Consider the following 22839-nt stretch of genomic DNA (forward strand, 5'->3'; position numbering starts at 1 on the left):
ACAACAACACCTGTTGTTGAACACTCTATTGAATTATAGCAATGAACATCAATGGACCTTACAGCTCTAGCAATGATTACTTACAGAATATAGATGTTTAACCTTTTTTAAACCAAAGAAATATCACTTAAACTTTAGCAGATGCTAACCCCATCCAGATTAAGTTTACAAAGTGGCATAGTCAGCCAACAACAGGATAAGTCCTCATTAACTATATAGAATGCCAAAAAAACGTCAAAAATTACAGTTAACTTAAAGGTAGAAATACTACAATTTAGAAATACTCTGTTACAACTCCTGTACATGGAATTTTTCTTATGAGTAAAAGAAAAAAAGCATTGGCATCAGAATATACTTACAGTACAAAATTACTCAAATTCTTCACAATTTGTAAAACTTTTTCAAAAATAGCCCATCTACAATCACACAATGCATTGCATTGTGTTGCGTTGTAAGCTTGTAGTAGATACATGTTTTTTAAAAGTACTCATTGTCTAATTCCTGAGCATGACCACAAACACATTGCTTTGTGCCTATATACCCAGGCAGTGCAGGTAGCATTGCTGATTAGGTTTAGTTTGCAACAGAAAAAGCGTTACTACCATCTAGAGGACATTAAGAGCATTGAAACAAATAGGCTACAAGTCATTGAGGGTTGAGACTTGAGACATCCTATTTTCTAAGAACTTGACTGCCCATCACTAATATGCTATATTTATAAACAGCTATTTTACGTGGCATATATTAGTGTAAGAGCACCACATTTCTGCAATTACGTTTTCTCATGATTGCCAAATCTGACTCCATCCCAGTACCATGCTTAGATTAGAGGTCCAGGTTTGTGTGTAATTAATTTGCATTATCCCACCAATTCTAACTGCAGTATTAGCCCACTGAGGAATCATTTAAAAATATCCCTGTCCAGAAGTTAATAGGCTCCTAGTTCCAAATATATACAGGGTTTGTCACTTTATAATCCCCACCTGTGTTATCCGTCTGGAGTTTGCAAAAGGTGCAAACAAAACATTATTCAGACAGCTTTGCAAGTTTCTCATTTCACAGAGACAGACAGCCAACTTTGTTTTTGAAATGTATGCTTTATGTGGCGGAAATTCAGTTACATTTCAGGAACCTACAGTATGGACTCCAATATCTCAAATTTCCCAGAATAATGTCACAGGAAATTTGAAATTTAACATTTCCTAGCATAGCCCTTTCAGAAATGTCAAAATTATGTCAAAATAACAAACTGAAAACAACTGGACGTACAGTGTTGTTCCAAACTCAAAATCAAAAAAGAAAAACAAATCTTAACGCCACTAGACAATGTTTTTAAGTGCCATTTTCAATTTATATAACTCACACTGCTGGAGAACACAATGAAAGAACATTTTTAAAGTTTAACACTACAGGAATAGGAAGAAACAATTTGAACAAAAATCAGTAGTGAAGACAACGTAAGTAAGCAAGCAATGTTCTTTTTTTTTAATCAACTCAGGTCTAATGTGTAACAAAACAATTTTGACACCTCACTCATAGATTGATACATAACTTTCAACTAGAGCCAGACTGATATATCAGCCAATATTTGCCTTTTTTTTGTAATTGAAGATTGGAATCTTCATATGTGTCCCATTGGCCAATTTTAACCTAGTGTCCCTATTTTGTGCACGTCATTATAGGCGAACATTTTCAAGTTTTCAAAATTGTTCAAATACAGCAGATCTAAAAGCTCCCAACACAGCTGTCAGCTTGAAGAACTGCCGTTTTTTAATTTTCTAGTTAATATTTGTTTTCTCTTCAAATTGATCAGAGTTGATTTTGCGACATGGGTGATGCAACATGATGATGACTAACACATGTATCAATGTGTTGCCATTAACATCAGATGAGTTGAATAGTAACGCATGCGTGGATGTCCCACGCACAGAAAATGCTCTCTACATTTAAATGTAATCACAGTCCACGATCAGATCAGCACCGTAGGTCAATAAGGAGGTGGTCATTTTGCCTCAGAAGACCTCGAGGTCTGTGGCGTTGTAGACAACAGGCGTGTCCTCTATGCCCAGGGCAGGCTCTGGCTGGTCCTCTTCTTCAGCCACTTCCTCCAGGGATTCCAAAGCCTCGTTGGTGTCGCTAGCAAAAGTCTCTCTGGACACGTCGTCGTGTTCCTGAAGGTTCAACGTGTTGATGGCCTGTTTCATCTTCTTGGCCACAACGTGTCGCCTCCGTTTCTGGGCAGCCTTTTTGCTCTTGACCTTCTCCGTCGTCTCCTCTTGAAAGACCTTCTTGACCTGTGAGCCCGTGATGCTGGGCGTGTTCTTCAGCAGGTTCAGATACACTCCCCCTGGAGTGCGCCGCCTGCTGCCGTCCATAGTGTACACGCCGCCATTTTCCTCAAGCGTGGCAGTCTCTCCGAGTAGCTCTATTGCCTTCTTCTTCCCGATCACACTGACGACGCGCTCTATCAAGTCCTTCTTGGGCTCCTGCAGCCTGTACGCTATCTCATCGATCACGCTGTGATCAGGGTCATCTTCAGTGATCTCATAGCGACCTTTAATGTCCATCTCAGCTCGCGGGCCCAGTCTCTGTTTCGCTGACCGCTTCCTCTTCGAGTGGCCACCTGCATCTTCGTCTGCATCCACCTTGCCCTTCATGTAGGCATCGAGCTGGGCATCCAGCATGGACACTTCCCCATGGTTCATCTCCTTCTCCTCTTCCTCTCTCTCCTTCTCCATCATCTTGCGGGCCAGGACGTAGTTGTAAGTCTCCACGTTTCTGCTAGCCATGCTAACCTCCCCCTCCATGCCAAATATGCCCAGCTCTGCTGCGACAGACTCCTGGCATTGCTCCTGAACCACAGAGCCCCAAATGTTGTTGATCTTGCGGCCCGCCGGTGCAGACTGAGCGCTTGGAAAGGCTGTGCAGCTGGAGGTGGGAGGAGGTGGTGGTGGTGGCGGGGCGTTGGAGACTTTTTGACGTTTGTGCCTCCAGACGGCTGCTTCTTCGTCGTCGTCCGAGTCACTGTCGCTGGAGTCTGCCGTCTTTGCGGTGCTGCGGTAGCTCGTGGCAGAGAACTGGGGCATGGCCCTGCTCTGGAAGGCCTGCCCACTGAAACCTGAAGCACCTGCAGCCCCCTGGGGCCCGGCGTCTGCACCGCCCCCCATTTCTGAATCAGAGTTTGGGCCGGAGGAGATCTCTCCATCTTCCAGGTCGTCGTCCATTGTGTTCCTGACCCCAGCCATTTCTTCCCTGCACGTCAAGAGCATAATAAGGAACAACCGTTGTTTTCCAGCTACTTCACAGTTAACATGTGTGGTGTACTGCTACAACTTTTGGTAGGCTTAAATACAATTAAACAGTGGTGGAAAAAGTACTCACATTCTTCACTTAAAGGGATATTTCACTTTCAAAAAAACTTTTGGTCATTTTATGGTCTACTCAGGCTTTAGTGAGCCCTCCAGACCGTTTTTAAGTTGCTTTATTCAGTATTTAGATATTTGATATTCATTTTACCAGCCACGCCCCCTTCCTATACAAACCCATTATAACTTAAAACTAAAAATGTAATCTGTTTAACCATCAAAAACACCCGTCCTTGGTTCTGGTGACTCACCCTGCCCTCCTAATGCGTGAGGGGGCCGTGTTTTTTTTATTACTTTTTTCATTTATTTTTAATATTTTTTTTTTGGAAAATGAAAAAATTAAATACAAAAAATATATATTAAAAATAAATGAAAAAAGTAATAAAAAAAACACGGCCCCCTCACACATTAGGAGGGCAGGGTGAGTCACCAGAACCAAGGACGGGTGTTTTTGATGGTTAAAAAGGTTAAAAATTGAGTTTGAAGTTATAATGGGTTTGTATAGGAAGGGGGCGTGGCTGGTAAAATGAATATCAAATATCTAAATACTGAATAAAGTAACTTAACAATGGTCTGGAGGGCTCACTAAAGCCTGAGTAGACTATAAAATGACCAAAAGTTTTTTTGAAAGTGAAATATCCCTTTAAGTAAAAGTATCAATACTGCAAGATAGTAAAAGTCCGGAATTCAAAATGTACTTGAGTAAGAGTACAAAAGTATTACCATCAAAATGTACTTAAAGTACCAAGAGTAAAAGTACTCATTATGCAGAATGTCCCATTTCAAGTTTTAAAATGTATACAAATCTTTTGAAAATAGCAGATCTACAAGTTCACAATGCGAGGCATTGTGAGCTTGTAGATGGACTATTTTCAAATGGCCGAAATATATGTAGGTCTGGATACACTCAAGTAAAGTACAAATACCTCAAAATTGTACTTAAGTCCAATACTTGAGTAAATGTACTTAGTTACGTTCCACCACTGATTAAAATACTGCAATCAGCAACAATAAACAAACAGGCCTAATACACAAATGTATAACTGTGTCATTCAAGAAGCATGCATTTCGTCTCCATGGAGCCTTTGCTTATTGCTCACCTCTTCACTTAAATTGACTTCTTGTTGCGTTGAGTGTGACGCTTCAGAGAATGAATGGAGGTGGATTAGCAGCAGATCCTACGTTAAAACGTTACTGTTTAGTTGTTGTTCATTCTCTGGGCGCCAGTGTTTCTCCTCGCCTCCAGACAGAGAATGCTAGTGTTGCCAGATTGTGCGAAAGAAATAAGCAACCAGGTCTAGGAAAACAAGCCCAAAAGAAGCGACTAGGCCACACGAGCACTTAAACACTATGCATCAGCTATCTGAAAATGGCAGATCTACAAGCTCTTAACGCGTCTGCTATTTATTTTTAAGTGAAAAAAGTGAAGAATAAATGTTAATATTCATTAAAGACAAATCTGATACAGGTTGTCCCTGGCACACAATATATTTAGATGAAGATCCATGGCCAAATATATAATTATTCATTTGGGGGTCCTTGACATGAAAATGTTAGCGAACCACTGGTTTAGACAACATTAGGAAACAAGCAACTTCACAGAAAAACAAGCCCAAAGTCGCTTATAAAAAGCAGACATGGCAACGCTGGAGAGTGCGCGCTTGGCTCGTCGACCAGCAACTTCCTTAACATTTCCTTATTGGACTTTTCAAAATAAAGCAGCATTGCCAGGTTTTGCGAGAGAAACAAGCAACCAGGTCTATGAAAACAAGTGCAAAAGAAGCGAGCCCAGTCTTCGCCCTTTAAACATAATACATCGGCTATTTGAAAATAGCCAAAGTATATACAAAATAAAATTGTCCTTAAGTACAGTACTTGAGTAAATGTACTTAGTTACTTTCCACCACTCCACTGTCTAAACTACAAAAACATTATTTTCTAGGAGCAGTGAGCGTTGGTCTTTCTTGAATGGGATCAAGTCACGTTGCAGTTTGCTGATCCGGTCTACTTCTAGAACGGATACGGAAACGGTAGGTACATGTATGGGTATGGGTGCAAATTACCGGATACAGTAGGCAGGCTCTAGACAGGATGTACTCAGAGTTATAATATATCTAGAGGACGCACTGTTAGAAAGGCACTGTTTACTTTTTTAAATGACACTAGGTTGAGCAGCAGAATTTGACTTTTTGCAGAATTTTAGATTTCAGTGATGGGATATTTGACATGATGCTACACACTCGTGTACAGTAGGCGGCGATATGCACCTTTAAGTTGGTTGCGAACCGCCATTAAATAAGAGAAGAAGAAGAAGAAGAAGAAGAGGACGCACTGCCTGGTGACGCGAGGTCACGCTTTCCTTGCGTAAGATTTCATCATCACAAACAACATGGCGGCCTCCTTACAGCGCCTCACGTCCGCAGGGAGATATCTCGTTAAGAACAACGCTTTGAAAACAAACATCTTAACCAGGGTAAAAAGACTCACTTACTATAGACGTTGCTGCTGTATATAATCTGCCTAAACTGTGCCATTATTCTCAAACATTCTCATGTCAAGGACTCTAGTCTACGCAGTAACGTTACATACAGAGACAAGACAACTCCCCCAACCGTCTAGATGCAGCTTGACAGCTTGACAACACTTATGCCATGATTAGGCCTATATATGTCCTTATTTTAAGAGTCATCGCGATTTTTTTCAGTCAGGTTGTTTTTATTTATCTACCACCCATTTTTCTTCTTAGAACTTCTATCTAACTCACCACATATCTTCTCTATCCCATAGTTGGATCACACAGACTTCTATCTAACTCACCACATATATTCTCTAGTCCATTGTTGTATCACACAGACTTCTATCTGACTCACCACATATCTTCTCTAGCCCATAGTTGGATCACACAGACTTCTATCTAACTCACCACATATCTTCTCTAGTCCATAGTTGGATCACACAGACTTCTATCTAATTCACCACATATCTTCTCTAGTCCATTGTTGTATCACACAGACTTCTATCTAACTCACCACATATCTTCTCTAGTCCATAGTTGGATCACACAGATTCCAGGCAACTCAAGCTCAAGCTGCCAATCACGTGGTCCTTAATGTCCCTGAAACCAAAGTGACAGCTTTGGAAAATGGACTACGCGTTGCTTCCGAAGACTCCGGTCTCTCTACATGCACAGTAAGTTTAGAGTATGTAACCTGTTTATATAAGAAACGTTGCCCTAAATCAGAGGTTTAATCGGTTATAATCGACTGTCTTACAGGTGGGTCTCTGGATAGATGCTGGCAGTCGTTATGAGAATGAGAGGAATAATGGCACAGCCCACTTCTTGGAACACATGGCATTCAAGGTGAGAAGATACTAGTAGAGCTGCTTTTGCAATACTGACTGCCACTGAACAATTCTTTTCACCTCTGCCTTCTTCTTTATTTTGGGCTGGGTCATTGGGTGGGCTGCAATCTGCGTTAATGACCTTTTTTTTCCAACAGGGTGATTTAGTATGCCTGCATAGCTTCAATGCTAGTAAAGTTGGGCTGTTTTGATAAACATTTTTTCACTGATGAATGATACGTTATTGAATGGTATACTAGCTTTTACATTTTTGAGGACCCCTGTCAAGTTGAGCCTGTGGAATCATCCTAAACTACGACTCATATTATCTATCTGTGTATCTGACAGGGTACAAGAAAGCGTTCCCAACTTGATCTTGAACTGGAGATTGAAAATATGGGAGCGCACTTGAATGCCTACACATCGAGGGAGCAGACTGTGTATTATGCCAAAGCCTTCTCAAAGGACCTGCCAGGAGGTACGATCAGTGTTGTAGTGCTCATTTGATAGCTGGTTATATGCTATTTTAATGACGTCACATGCACGAATATGTGCACATGCATACATGGCACGCACGTACACGATCAAAATCACAAATGCGCAACAGAGTCGCTCTGACTAGGCTATTTTTTGTGTGTGTGTGTGTACACAAAAAAGTCAGCATGCTGCTGATTATAGCTTCTTTCACGCTAAAACTCAGAAACTCACTTTTTCAGCATGTGCAGTTGTTGTAGAACCTAATAATTCCATGTAGACACGCACAGCCACAGACAGAAAAGAGGCGAAATGACCTCGCATTGCTCTGGCTGCCTGGGACCAACATTGTGAGTTTGTTTAGAGAGATGGGGTGTTGAGGTGTTAACTGCTGTCTATTATTTCTTTAAGTACCATCAACAAAGCTGCATGCTAGGCTTCTACAGTGTATGTAAATCGTGCAGGCATTCAATTTGATTCGATGTAGCAGGCAGGCACGCAGTCTCGTGGGCATGCACGTGCATGCCAGTGTATCTGCGGCCGTGTGTGTTGGTCACAAAAGGCGGTCACGCGCGGTAGCAGCGTATAGCAGACCACTGCACCACTGGATATGACGGAAGAGAAGATCTGTATGTTTATTATGTTTAAAGGGCGAAGGCTGGCTCGCTTCTTTTGGACTGGTTGGACAAATTCCTCAAAATAGGATGATGATGACAATGTTGGAAACAGCCAGCATCCAAGGCACTTTAGCTGGAGCCTGGGATTTGAAACGGTTGGAAAGGATACCGAAAAGAAAAGTGTTCATTTTAAATCACCCATAACACAGTGTTTCTGTTTCCGCTCTAATTGTCCCCGTTTTCGTACACCAAGCTGTGGAAATCCTGGCTGACATCATTCAGAACAGCACGTTGGGTGCGGCAGAAATCGAACGAGAGCGAGGAGTCATCCTGCGGGAGATGCAGGAAGTAGAGACAAATCTACAGGAAGTGGTCTTTGACTATCTTCACGCAACTGCATACCAGTCGACAGCTCTGGGCAGAACCATCCTCGGCCCCACAGAGAACATCAAGTAAAGCAGCTTTACTTTCTATTGTTTGTTTTATTAAGTTGTTTGTCAGAGACTACTAATAAAGCTATAACTATAAATGTGTTTGTGATGCAGGACCATCAACAGGGGAGATCTTGTAGAATACATTACCACTCACTACAAAGGGCCCAGAATAGTGCTAGCTGCTGCTGGAGGTAAGTCTGTATATCATTTGAGTTATAAAGTCAATTTGTCACTTAGGTTTGACGGGCCTTTTACAGATGTTACATTTAAAGCGATGTGGAACTTTGGTAGAACCTTGGGTTTTGTAACTACCGGGCCATGATATAAGTCCAAATATTGTCCATCTTTATTATCTGTTGCTTCTACCACTACTAATTCTTGTTTGACTTAGTTTATACTGAATGCTAAAAGTGTGAGACTTACGTCACCTATTTTGGCGTAAATAAAGGAAACTTTACTTCTATGTAACTTATTAAAAATGACAGCAAAGAACAGAGATACCACCAACCATATAGCAACAGGTTTTTCAGAAAACTGTTAGGATTTAGAGGGCCTTTTTAGAATTGGCCTCAGGTCTATAAAGAATAAAGAAGTGGGAGCATATTACCAGTGTGCATATTTTATTTTATTCACATCAAGATATAAACCTGAATACATTTGTTGTCTATCTTTGATCAGGAGTCTCACACGATGAGCTAATTGATTTGGCCAAGTATCACTTTGGCAAGCTTCCAGCCAGATACAAGGGAGAAGCCCCAGAACTTCCACCATGCAGATTCACAGGAAGTGAGGTAAGGAGCAAGTTTTCAACGGACACATCATCTCACCTTGCAGTCAACTTACAAATAAATTGACTAGAGTGACTGATTGCATGATCTAAGATTACAGTGGAATTATTATTTCCTTCTAGATCCGTGTACGAGACGATAAAATGCCACTGGCTCATATCGCTATTGCAATGGAGGCAGTAGGCTGGTCACACCCTGACACCATACCTCTCATGGTGGCCAACACTCTAATAGGGAACTGGGATCGTTCCTTTGGTGGAGGTGTAGTAAGTACAGTGTGAATGTCAAGTCACTCACATGATATGATCCAATGTTAGCATTGAGCTCATCAGCAAAAAAAATAATGCAGGGAGTCTCAACCTTTTTTAATTTCAAGGAACTCCAGTGTGATATGCACTGAGCCATAACATGGACCCCCATTTGATACGATGTACCTCTCAGACCCCAATCCACAAAGTACAAACTTTACTGTTAATTTAACTCTGAGAATGTAAGACCTGCAAGGGTCCATTTGGTGCCTATCAATCATTTTAGCCGAGGACCCCCTGAAAGCCCTTCAAGGACCCCTGGGGGTCCCCGGACCCCACATTGAGAACCTGTGTCCTACTCCTAATGGACCCTTTCATCCTTGTAGAATCTGTCCAGCAAGTTGGCACAGATGGCCTGTCAGGGGAACCTGTGCCACAGCTTCCAGTCCTTCAACACATGCTACACTGACACAGGTCTGTGGGGTCTCTACATGGTGTGTGAACCTGGCACCATCAACGACATGATGCACTTCACTCAGATGGAATGGTAAGCACTGTGTGGCCGTGGCATGGAAAGAAGTCATCACACCAAAATGAGTTGAATGCTTACAAATGGGGCTGGGCAATACTACCGATATATTGATATCGTGGTATTAGACGTCTTAGTCTTTTAAAAAAGAATTATATTTTGTCACAATAACCATAAGATAAAATATTTTCCCAGCCCTACTGTTGCACTGTTAAGCCTAATTTATACTCGGTAGTACTGTACATTGTCACTTATCAGCAAGTGACAACATTGTGTGATGGGAGTATACATTATGCTTTTGAGCAAACATGCACTTCACCAGCATGAAAGGGTACATTCAAATATATCTTGTAACAGCGCAGTATCATGAATAGTCTTGGTTCATGCCTCATATCTAAGCAGTGTATATTTTTGGGGCAAATGACTACAGGATGTCACTATGTACGAGTGTGACGGAGAGTGAAGTGGCAAGGGCGAAGAATCTTCTAAAGACTAACATGCTTCTGCATCTCGACGGTAAGGCAGACTCTTATTGGCCCTCATTTATCAACGCAGCGTATAAACCGCCGTATATTTTTCCATATATTCGGCGTACACCAACGTCGAAGTCACATTTATCAACGCATCCTACACAGCTGATCCGAGCTTACACTTGGTCCCAGCGTTGATAAATGTCACGGCTGAAACGAGCGTCATTTAAATAACACGCCCCATAAATATTCTCAAAACGCCCCGATTTTACGACATGAAGACGAACCAGAATACGACCAAAGACATGAAAAGCCAATAAGAAACAGCCCCCCCCCCCCCCCGCTGGCCTCGCCGCACACGCACACGCACACGCCTCTCTCGCTCGCTCTCTCTCTCTCTCTCTCTCACACACACACACACACGCCCGTAGCGTATTGTCACGTAGGCTTGTAGCCTACATGAATGACATATTATGATACCAATCACATCGGCATGAATGGAATACTTTTGGAGATTAATGTATTTAACCCATACCGAGCAGTGCGCGTTCGAGTTACACTAAAATAAAGCCCTCATGTAGGCTATTCCCATTTCCCAGTGAGACTCGGACCGTCGGACGGGCGAGTCCCGTCCCGCTCCGCATTAATGAGAGATAGCCTGGAGAGAACATTAATGAATGAAGGCTGGTGTGTGTTGGACCATGGGTTAAATGTCTGATCTCCCGGTGGCCATGAAAATATAACAGCAGCGCCGCCTGTTAGACCGGTGCTCGCGCAGAAGAGTGCTCTCGCAGAAAGCGCCCGTATATTTTGAAAATAGCAGATCTACAAGCTCACAACGCGTTGCTGGCTTGTGAGCTTGTAGATCTGCTATTTTCAATACAGACAGATCTACAGTCTTATCTGAATGACTGTTAAAGCAGTTTGTTTAAATTACTTTATAAAATGTTATATTTTCACAGGGATTATTTATTAGTGTAGATATACAGATTTATGAGTGGATTAGGTGTCTAATGCCTCTCAGACAGTCAAACAATGCTGCTCCGCAGGTCTAGGATGGAATAAACGGGTGCAGCCAACGTCAACAACTGGTCTCGACCAGACGTGAGATCTCAGCGTACCGTAGGATAAAGCCCACGTCAGGATATATTGATAAATGCCGAAAATTGCGGTGATCTCGCCGTACGCCCATTATTTGGTCTACACCGCGTTGATAAATGAGGGCCATTGTCTCCGCCAGGCCGAAGGCATGGTGGAGAGTATGTTTTCGTTTGATTTCCTTTGGTTCCACCAAGCTAACATTGGTCAAGCTTCACGTGACAATATGTTGAAAGGGTGTGCTTTGATTGGCTAGCAAGACGCATGACGAAATACATACCTATAAATAGGTGAGTCACTTCGAAACATTGCATTGCATGTTTCGAAGTGACATCAGTGCCATCAGCCAAGCTAACATTTAGTCAGGAGATATTAGCAGAAAAAGTTTATTCCAATATTTGCTGGCGGAGACTTGTGCTCCGAGGAGCACATTTTCTAGTTATATATTCTATTATACCTCCCCAATTTTGCGCATTACCCATTGCTGCCAAGACGCTTTTAAAGAGGCTTTGTGCATCTTACATTTGCTTTTGTTATAACCCCCTAATACCTGAGGCAGATTATACAAAATTAATGCCTTCTAAATCAGTAGTTCTCACGCATTCAAGGTCTGTTAAAAAATAGCATATGTACAAGCTCACAACACGGCACGAAGTAACACGGCGTGGGCTTGTAGATCTGCTATTTTTTAATAGCCAACGCTAAAATCTAAAAAGATTTCCCGGTTTTAATGGGTTAACAGTATTGTTTTTAAATTCATTAGTCTGGTATTAGCTGAGTGACAAACCCCTCGATTCTAGTATTGCTGCTAATTTATTTTCCTTTTTACATTCAAATTGTCAGGATCCACCCCGATCTGCGAGGACATTGGCAGGCAGATGCTGTGTTACAGCCGCAGAATCCCCCTGCATGAGCTGGAGGCCAGAATCGATGTGAGTGAACACAAACAGAATGATCAAGACACTGAAGTATGTAGCAGGGTCCTTGACAATTGTGTTGTCTGTTTATTTTTTTTAAATGTTGCCGTCTGTGCCCCTCACTCTAGGCCATAGATGCCAAGACCATCAAAGAAGTGTGTACAAAATACATCTATGACAAGGAGCCAGCCATCGCAGCAGTAGGTATGTTGGAAACCCTTTTCAGTGAACATTGGTAGAATGTTCACACTACAGTACATCTCCATGTGTTCATTAAAAGATTAGCTGCCCTGATATTGGTCACCACTGATTCTAATGTCCAAAATATGGACACTTGCTTATGTATTGAAGGCAACTAAGACTATACTTATTGCTGTGTCCATCGCCATCATTACATTAGTAATGTACACCGAAATGTTTTCTTTGAAAAAGTATCGAAATCAGCTTTAAGAATTTCTTTTACAAGCAGCCTTAATAATTAGGCCACTAATCACAGCCAACAAATGTATGTACAGTACAATATTGCACAAATTCAAGGATTTGTTTTGCTATTAAACGTAATTTATTTATTCTTTACAGGTCCAATTGAACAGCTCCCAGACTACAACCGGATCCGTAGTGGGATGTACTGGATGAAAACTTAAATGAACACAAGCACTCTTAAGGATGTATTTGCTTCCAATTACAAGAATCCCAAATGTACAGTATATAAAACAAAACTTTACAAACTCAGTATTTAAGTCTTTCTGTATGTTTTCCTCTCCTTTAATTTCAATAAAAAATAAAGACCAACACAATAATGTTAAAATAACGACAACTATCTGTTCTGTGGTTCTTGTCATTTTTTACTCTTCGCATGCTCCTGTGCAGCTTTCTTGGCTTTGACCATCTCCACCAATTCCTGTTGGAGGGAGACACAAAAAGGAAGCAAATCATGTTTATTGTAACCAATGCACTGATAAACATCTTACTTAAAGGGATATTTCACTTTCAAAAAAACTTTGATTTTATCATCTACTCAGGCTTGTGTGAGCCCCGCAGACAGTTTCTAAGTTGCTTGATTCAATATTTAGATATTAATTTTATCAGACAAGCTCACTTCCTATACAAACCCATTGTAACATGTTAGATTCATCAAAAACACCCGTCCTTGGTTCTGGTGACTCATACCGCCCCCCTAATACGCGAGGGGGCCGTGTTCTTTCAATTACTTTTTTCATTTATTTTGGAAAATAAATCAAAAGAATTCTCGGAAAAACACGGCCCCTCACGCATTAGGAGGGCAAGGACGGGTGTTTTTGATGAATCTAACATGGTTAAAATGGAGTTTGAAGTTACAATGGGTTTGTATAGGAAGGGGCCGTGTCTGATATAATGAATCGAGCAACTTAAAACTGTCTGGGGGGCTCACAAAGGCTTGAGTAGATGATAAAATCACCAAAGTTTTTTTGAAAGTGAAATATCCCTTTAAACAGTACGACAATTGAAATCATAAACTGCATGATAGGAATGACACGTTTTAACCACTTTGTACAATAAATAGCAGATCCACAAGCTCACAATTTAAAAAAAAAGAAGATATGCCCAAAATACGGAAGCCAGGTTTAAAGTGTTAAAACCGGGAAAGCGTCCGTGTCATTTTAGATTTTTGCATTGGCTATTCAAAAATAGCAGATATACAAGCTTGTACATCTGCTATTTTTGAATGTGAGAAGTACTGATTTATAGGCATTTGTAGAAATCGGCCTCAGGTATTAATATACATCCCTCTGAATGTAGTTTACTGGGTATACATTAAAAACAAGTCCTCGGCTTACCTTGTACCTCTTCATACAGTCCTTTTTGGAGCGTCCGGGGACAGCCTCGGCGATCTTCTCCCACCTCTCTGCGGTGCTGACTGGGTAGGTCTTCAGAGCCTGTTCCAGAAGTTTCTGCTCCTCTGTGGTCCAGGGAGCAGCAGGATCTGGGGTGGCAACAGACAATAGTTTATTATTCATTGCCATTATCATCCACGTGCTGGTTGTTTTCCAATGTCTAAATGAATGTCAATATGCGTACCATTTCATGAAATTATTTTTAAGTGCCTATGACTGGCCTTGTTCCAGCCATGGATTTAACAATTTCTAGAGCAGTGCCCCTTAGGGGTGTGCAGAATAATATATACGTATATATGGGGAGGGAAAAAGAAAACATAATTGACTAACAAAACTGCCAAGAGCCCATCAACTAGCTGAGGGCTCAGCCTTACTAGGAATGTCACTTGTTAGCCACTGATCAGCACAGCTGGAGTTCCTTGCTCAAACGTAATAAAGTAAACCCAACTAATGATGACCCTGTTAGGATGTCCCAAACACTCACCATCAAATCTCTCTGAGGGCATTGCGTTGTCCACGGTGGGTGGTACTGCAGAATGTTCCTTCTTAAACTTCTCAAAGGCTTTCTTGTTGATCTCATCTTTCTGCCCAGGATCTGAAACAAGAGCAGTGTTCAGTACACTTTGATGAATACATTCCTGGACTGGTCAATGACTGACTCAATGCACTGCAATTTCCAGCTTTTTATTCTCAGTGTCTTACGTTTAAACTGATGCATTATCAAATAACCAGACCGAATGGCATGGCAAAAGACTTGTGTAAATCAGTCAATTTGGGTCATTACCATTCAAAGACTACAAAAAACATCCACGATAATGAAACGCAAAGAAAAAAAATCCTGACATTTCTAAGAATGTAGAATATTTAACTAAAAACGCATTCTCCGACATGTCCATGGGATCCCAGTAAGAAGCAGCTTTAAACTGGTAATCTTCTCACCCAGCCGCTGGAGATTCTTGGCTTTGTTAATGACATCTTTGGCCGTCCTCTTGATGCCACTGCTGGAGTGCAAGTTCATGTAGTTGGCAACAACTTCCCATCTGGAAAAAGACAGATCAAAACACGGGTGAAACAATCCTATCCTACAGTTAAATGAAGAAAACAGTCCGTCCTTCTGTATAAACGTTTCTCCTCAGTGGGTTGACCAATCAATCTGAAATTGCACTTGGGCATTGACCATTGGCATTATGTAGGGAGTGAGGAAGCCGATTCTTCACCTTTGTCAATGCTGTTGCGGTGCGTGCATCCCCGGGTATAGAGTAGTCATTTAAAATATTTATATTTACTTGATATCACAAGTCCCCAGATAATACCCCATCCTTTAATGATAAGTTATGCTGATGGATTGCATTGGTAGCCGACTGGAATAATGAATCCCTCGACGGTATAAAGCTTTCACAGCGACTACCTGGCGTTGGTTCCAGCAGGGAACAGGTTGACTGCTTTGATGAGCAGCTGGAGGTCTTCCTCATTCCAGCCCTTTGCCCCAGTCCCTCCACCCCCGCTGGCCTGTTCAGCGCTGCGGGCGGCCCGGCTGGCCTGGACCTCTGCATCCCTCTCCTTCTGCAGCTGGGAATTCACCTCATTCACCTGGAAGGACAAATGAGCACATTTTGTATTCTTGTGAGAACACAGTATTGGCACATTTATTCCTACAGTAAATGTGCCAAACTAACCCTTTTAGACCTGAGGCTGATTCTACAAATGCCGTCTAAACCAGTATTTTTCAAATGCTATTTTTGAACATTTTTTTAAAAACATTTTGAATAATTTTGCATTTCTTTATCACAAATCTTCTGTTCTGGCGATCCCTGGCACAAAAAAGTCCTCGGTCCTCTGCCAAATATATATATACATTTTGGGGTCCTTGACATGAAAAGGTTTGAGAACTACTGATTTAGAAGGCATTTGTAGAATCTGCCTCAGGTCTTAATGGGTTAAAGAGGTTTCACTCTTCCTTCCATTCTCTTTCGGGATCAACCAATAAGCATGCCAAAACACAGTACTAGCAGTGGTCTTACACCATCCAATGCCCTGTCAAGTGTGGGCCCCATTTTACCTGCTTATCCACAGCCGCCTTGCCCTCCTCCTTGGAAGCAGAGGTCAGTGTTTCATTCAGGCACTGCAAACTGAAGAAATAAACAGGTATAATGAAGGGATTATTACAGTAATTAATCCGACACTAACCCACAATTCATGAAAAGAAATCAAATAAAAACACCTGTGTAAATGTTTGAATGATTTTAAATTCTGTTGATTAAAATAATGTTCTCATATTAAAAGAAGAGACCATTTGATGGTAAAATAGAGCTTCAAACAGCAGATAAGACAGATTGCCAATCATTCTGCTACTCACGACGGCACCACGACAACACTCTCATCCAGAGTTTGTTTTCAATTCAAGAACTAAGACTCTGAAAGAAAAATGGCATTGTTCTGGACTTGCTGATTTGGGCTTTGAAGCATTTACCTTGCTAACTCCAGACGATCACACAGCTTTTCCACCTCCTCCATCATCTTCACGCCGTCCGTTTCTGTGTCCTCAAAGTAATTCCAGTTCTGTTGAAGTGGGGAAAAGGCATGATTAATTGTCTCGACAAATAAATGAGTTCTCCTGCTCGCAGAGCCTTTAATACAGTGTTTCTCAGCAGTAGAGATGTATATTTTTTGAGGGAGCTGCTGCCAACACAATGAAACTGAAGGAAGTTCAACATCCAAATACACAAGATGGCCTGGTTACTTTCTTTGCGTTCGTTCCACAATAGGCTCTGTGCCTAACTCTAGTCCCATTTTTCACAAGAGGGCACACCTATTTACTGTTCCAGTTCATTCTCCCATAGGTTCGTTTGATAGGCTCAGCAGCAGGTTTGAACTGGAAACACAGGTGAAGGTGTCATGTGTTTCCGGAGTATGCCACCTTCTGGAAACCTGGGACTACAATTATGCACAGGGCCAATCTGTAGCCACACAGTTGAAACTCTGCCTGTAGTAGAACCCAGACACGCTTAACCACTTTAAAAAAAAATCAAAAATAGCATATCTACAAGTGTGACGCATTGTGAGCTTGTAGATTGGCTATTTTCGCACAACACTCTTATGCGACAGAGTAGTAGGGCATTAATTTACAAAAAAATAATTTAAAAAATACGGAGATGCAAGGTTTCTGCGGGGTTATGGGGGGTAGTGCACACCGATGAGGTGTTGACAGTGGATGGATGCGGATCTACACAGAACACTTGTGATATTTGACCTTGCAGGTGGTCCTGAGTTTCTGCCTCTCCTTCTTGATGGCCTTCTTCTGGATCTCCTTCTCCTTCTTTGCCTGCTGGGCAACCTGCTTGGCCTCCTCATCTTCCTTCTCCTTCGCCAAACGAGCCACCTCCAGTTCTGCCTGCCGGGCCTACGCAACACAACACATACACAATCTCACCACCACATATCCCCCAGATACTATGCTCATAATGACAGTCATTCAGTGAGTACCATTAGGTTACATGTAGCATTATCAATGCGTGTTATTCGATAAACCTATACACAGTCAAAATGGATCACAGTCCATTTTTACAGTCTCAGACTCTATTCAGTTTCAAAAGAGAGACTAGCGTGTCACCAGACAGATGGATGAATTAATGTGACACTGACCCGCTCCTTCTCTTCCTGTTCTCTCTTCTTGGCTTCAACTTTAGCTTTCTTTTCCGATTCTTTCCTGGATTTCTCTTCGTCCTTGAATTTCTTTATTCTAGGATCACAGCTATAGGCGGTATCTGGAGAGAAACGAGACTTGGTTAAGACATCCTGTAGTGTTGGTCACGTGATACAAGAGCAACAGGAGTGAGTATGAGGTTGGCTATATTTCTTTTAAATCTGCAATCCGTAACTTATTTTAAAATATTATTTTAACCAATCTGTATGTTAGGAATGTTAAAACAATGTAACTAGCACATACAGTGGTGGGAGGTGGTCTCACTTCTCTTCCACTTGAGAAATGTAGACCCTGATGTCAGCTAGGATACCTACTGGTTGACAATTACAACTGCCTCAAGTACAATATCTCCCCTGCCCTGGCCAAGCAGGGACAACCTCTTGACTGAGCGGTAGAAATTTGGCCACTTGTGTGGGAGAGCTAGGTTTGAATCCCAGGTAGAACATAGAAGTTACAGATTGCAGCTTTAAGTTCAGTACAAAAAGAGAGATAAACAAACACTCCTAATCTAATTCTGGTGATGATTTTGTTCATTGGTGTGAGACACTTATCAGAGCCAATACACATTTGCAAAACATGTTTCATATTTGTGTTGTACTGCATTAATCAGTTAACCCATTAACCCATTTAGACCTGCAACTGAGTCATTTTTAGATTTGAGCTAAAAAGCATTATTTTACACTTTGGGCTATTCAAAAATAGCAGATATACAAGCTCATAGCGCGGCACCGAGTGCCGCGCTACGAGCTTGTAGATCTGCTATTTTTGAAAAATCGTGGAAATGTGTGCAAATCTTGAATATATATATATATTTTAAAGCGAACATTTTTAATTCAAATCGTTGCTTCTGGGGGTCCCTGGAACAAAATATTTTGATGGGGATCCGCGGCCAAATACATATCATTTTGGGGGTCCTTCACATGAAAAATATTGAGCACCAAAGATATAGAAACATACGTTTTTCAGAAAACCTTTGGGATTTAGGAGACATGTAGAATCGGCTTCAGGTCTCAATGGGTTAAAATAATCAGACGTTTCCTTACCAACTAGTGTTCTTAATCTGGTCATCTCTTCCTTCTTTCTCTGCCCTCTGGAAGCACGATTTTGCTTTTCAATCCATCTCCTCTCATCTCGACTGGATGCAAAAAGGAGAGAGAAAAACATTCAGAAATTGAAGGACAACATTATGGGAACACAATTCATGGAAATGATATGGCACTGTGTGCGACTGGTGCTCACCATTCTGCCTTCTCCTTTTCCTCTTCATCAAGATATGAGAACTCTCTCCATGAGTCAAAGTTGTACCTTAATTGGAACATGTAGCATTCAGTGACCAGAATTCCACCTTATGCTCAAACTCTTCTCAATGGGTGAATTTGCTGATATTTAACGTGAATGTGTTGTTGATACTTAAGTCAGTGTCCATCAACAGACAGGCAGAGATTTTCCAGCATCTTTAACCACTTAAACCCTATACTTTGATGCCCAGATTCCCAAAGACTCTATAGGCCCCCTCCTTTTTCCCTGCTCGCCAAATATCTTTGCTGAAAATAGCCCAGCTCACAATGCACCAGCGCGCTGTGAGCTTTTAAATCTGCCATTTTCTGCGAATGTTCGCCCAGAATAGGGATACAACGGTTCATGTAACTTAATTACCACGTTAACCAATGAATGAAGAGTCTATGTCAAAGGAAATGACCTCCTTACGGAGTGTTCATAAGACAATGGAGTAGCTGACAATTCTGCCACTTACCAGAATGAGTAAAAATTATCCACTTCTTCAAAAGTGGACTCCAAAGTTCCTAGTTTGGGCACGTGCTTTTTGGAAGACCATCTGGCGTTTCTCTCAAAAACGGGAGAATACGCGTCAAAGAAGTTCTCTTTGCCCTCACTCTTTGAAGGCACAGCGTTTTCAAAGGTAGGGTCTACACTGTCAAAAGCTCTTCTTTTCACAGGGTCTGATAGGATTTCTATAGCTGAGGACGAGAAATACAGAAAAAGGATGACTTTTCGGACATACAACACTAAGAACACAGGAGATAGATTTCTTGACTATAAAAAAATCGAATAAATTCATTTATATTGGGAAATTACCCTTGCATTTACATCCCTGGGAAATCTTTAGAAGTTAACGTTCAGGTTACATCTCAGTTTTGACAGGGTAAAAACAGTACCAACATCATTTTGCACATGAGGGACCCAAAATCTAATATCTTCAGTGGGATTTTTCTTTCTTTTACTGTATAATAGCCATGTTTTCAGTTGTTTTAGTCTATTGAAATCCACATCTTTAAATAAACATCTGACTACAAAATTGCATGATTACCAACATTTTATTAATGAATTATCACCGTCATTACCTTTAGTTATACAAGTGAAGTAGTCATTGTCTCCCTCTACAATTTGTTCTCCAGCTGCTTTCCTTTTGTCAGGGTGGTGTTTTAATACCATTGCTTTGTCTGTTGACAAATTGAGAGAATGTGATAATCAGTGTTTATTACAAAAAACTGCCATCCATTAAGGCAAAGAAACCCAATAATGAACCTGTGAACCAGGAGATAAATGCAATCGCTTTTTACTCACGGGCAGCTTTAATTTGCTTTTGTGTGGCCTTGTAGCGCATATGGATCAGTCCAAGGACGGCATAGTGGTCCTGATTCTGAAAGTGGGGAAAAAGTTAAATAGAGTGCAATGTCTATGACTGGTCTTCCATTCTACGAGCTGCCTTGTCCTTCTTAAGCAGCATCAACTAAGCAGCACAGTGTTGATAACATGGAACTATTGGGTACTAGAGGTCCGGCTCACATAGCGGCCCTCACACCTACGTCGCACCACCAATCCAACCAATATGTCTGACAGTCTGAGTCATCGTGTCGGGGGCTTTGTCAGAGTACCCATCTGTGTCGCTTTTGTGGGGGGACACAAAAAGGTACACAAAAGGTACGTCCAATGGTGTAAAAAGGAGCCAAAATAAATGTTTACGCTTTGGAGCATGACCCAGTGTGTGGACTTTATTGTTCTTTGTGGATTCTGACCTCAGCCCAGCACTTGGTTTTTAGTGAGTACATGTGCGTGCTTTGTTTGTTTACGTCCCTTTTGTGCCCATAAAATGAGATCTCATCATATATGTCTGTCTACCTGTGTCCTTTTTATGTCCATATATGGAGATTTCTGTATCTGTCAGTCCATGTCCCTTTTATGCCCACATATGGAGATCCCTGATGTCATTAGTATATGCCCATACCCTTTATTGGCATGCCCATCTATGGGCATGTTGATTGGATCGGCGGTTCTGGACATCCATATATGCCTATATATGGCGATGGCCTTTAGCCACAGAAGATGACTGTGCGTATGGGAGCATTTTTCATCTCTAATGGAAGAAATGTGTGCTCCCCTACGGAGCATCCCAGTCAGATCAATACCTTCCAGTCTTTGGGGTCCAGCGTTCGGAGCATTGGGTACTCCTCCAGCTGCAACTCTTCATCCTCAGACTCCTCCGACAGTTCCTCCTCTTCCTCCAGCTCCTGGAAGGAGGCCGACACATTCCTGGTCCTCCTCTTGACAAACGCCTCGAACCACCGGCCCACTGGCTCCACCTGAATCTGCACCGAGGCTGGCAGAGACAGAGACCGCTTATCAGTTCAGTGAGGAAGCCCACAATGATTCCATAAAATAATTCTCACTATTTTTTAATTCCAAGGACCCCCCAGTTTGATATTAGGCCATAAACCCCCATTGATACCATTTGTTATCTCTGAGAGCCCCAGTTCACACTGTAAAGTCCCCCAGTGTTCATTTAATTTGAGTGTACAAATGGAACCAAATGGACCAGTTCCATTTCTACCCTCAAGAGTTACAGGCCCATAAGGATAATTTGGACCCCTGGTGATCCCCAGGCTGATGGAATAATACAAATTAAGAGAAAACATCCCAGATGAATTTCTAATTGACAGCAGTACCAGGTCTATTAGAAGGCAGCAACAGGTGGGACTTATGCAACAGCCCATTATAGAGAGTCTGACATTTTCTGGGCAGTGAATTGTGATGGAACAACGAAATAAAAGATGCTGTCAAACATGAAATAGCTTGTTTGTGGCTTATGTTGAGATGTCAACAGGCATTAGAAATCACTGCATCAAGTTCCTTTATACAGCTAGACACCAATATGCAACACACATTAGCACAGTGGTTCTCAACCTTTTCAGGCAGAAATAAATCATACTTTAACTGGGGACCCCCCACTCTGACAAGCACTTGGAATTGTAGTTGAGGCATTTTGACTCGGTTCCACAGATACACATTGTGAAAACAGCAGATCTACAAGCTCACAACACCTTGTAGAAGCTTGTAGATCGGCTATTTTCACAATGTTTGTCTCTTTCTTATATTATTTGACAATTTGGCCAAAGTTTGACCAGTTTTTATGGCATAATGTGTTGATTACTTTTGATGCAGCAATTATCTTTTTAGGTATTAAAAAGGTCGTAAGTCGTTAAATTGTCACTTCACTGTCATTGCCCCCTCCCAAAAAAAGGAATCATGTAGGGACCCCCTGGAGGTCCTGGCCCCACAGGTTGAGAACCACTGCATTAGCAGATCAACACCTAGTTTCAGGCAGCAAAATAAAAAGTACACTCACAACACTGAAGAGTGATGCGACACGTGAGGACACAGAATAGAAAGTGAACACACATGAAGCTATTAGCATGGGTGCTAACGACCACCATCAGAATACAGTGATGTTTGGGGTTAGCTTTGCTAGCAAGACTCAATGCTTACCAGCCACGGCATTACAGACGACTGTGACGTCCTCTTCACATGCTTCTAGCAGCATCTTCTCCACGAACATTCAGCAAAAACAACTCGTATTTAAAGGTTTATCTATAAAGTGCCGGTATGTGTGTATGTGTATGTGTGTGTGTGGCCCTCTTCTTCTTCTCGCACCACATGGGCCTCCCTCACCACTGCTCTACTGGA

The 22839-nt window shown here is 41.7% G+C and overlaps 3 protein-coding genes across 3 annotated transcripts; 1 reads left to right on the top strand and 2 right to left on the bottom strand.

The window, feature by feature from the left end:
* Positions 1-1077: 1077 nt before the first annotated feature.
* Positions 1078-4607, bottom strand: phax (phosphorylated adaptor for RNA export). Its single transcript, XM_084049790.1, has 2 exons — positions 4466-4607; positions 1078-3252 (listed from the first exon to the last, which is right to left on the bottom strand). The coding sequence occupies exon 2, from the start codon at positions 3243-3245 to the stop codon at positions 2013-2015; it is 1233 nt and encodes a 410-aa protein (XP_083905916.1). The 5' UTR covers positions 3246-3252; positions 4466-4607; the 3' UTR covers positions 1078-2012.
* Positions 4608-5735: 1128 nt separating this feature from the next.
* On the top strand, positions 5736-13099 carry LOC311040298 (mitochondrial-processing peptidase subunit beta-like). The gene is made up of 13 exons (XM_084050494.1): positions 5736-5838; positions 6411-6554; positions 6640-6726; positions 7056-7185; positions 8052-8250; positions 8344-8423; positions 8911-9023; positions 9143-9286; positions 9655-9815; positions 10228-10313; positions 12209-12297; positions 12411-12486; positions 12862-13099. Exons 1-13 carry the CDS (start codon positions 5755-5757, stop codon positions 12924-12926), a joined length of 1458 nt encoding a protein of 485 aa, XP_083906620.1. The 5' UTR covers positions 5736-5754; the 3' UTR covers positions 12927-13099.
* Positions 13045-22839, bottom strand: dnajc2 (DnaJ (Hsp40) homolog, subfamily C, member 2). The gene is made up of 16 exons (XM_084050493.1): positions 22642-22839; positions 21285-21475; positions 20443-20518; positions 20220-20318; positions 19613-19835; positions 19099-19164; positions 18903-18994; positions 17799-17920; positions 17407-17556; positions 16627-16715; positions 16216-16285; positions 15565-15746; positions 15096-15196; positions 14641-14751; positions 14100-14245; positions 13045-13183 (listed from the first exon to the last, which is right to left on the bottom strand). The coding sequence occupies exons 1-16, from the start codon at positions 22709-22711 to the stop codon at positions 13121-13123; spliced, it is 1851 nt and encodes a 616-aa protein (XP_083906619.1). The 5' UTR covers positions 22712-22839; the 3' UTR covers positions 13045-13120.

The sequence above is a fragment of the Gymnoscopelus microlampas genome, assembly GCF_963454915.1.
Source record: "Gymnoscopelus microlampas genome assembly, chromosome: 23".
NCBI classification, from domain to species: domain Eukaryota; kingdom Metazoa; phylum Chordata; class Actinopteri; order Myctophiformes; family Myctophidae; genus Gymnoscopelus; species Gymnoscopelus microlampas.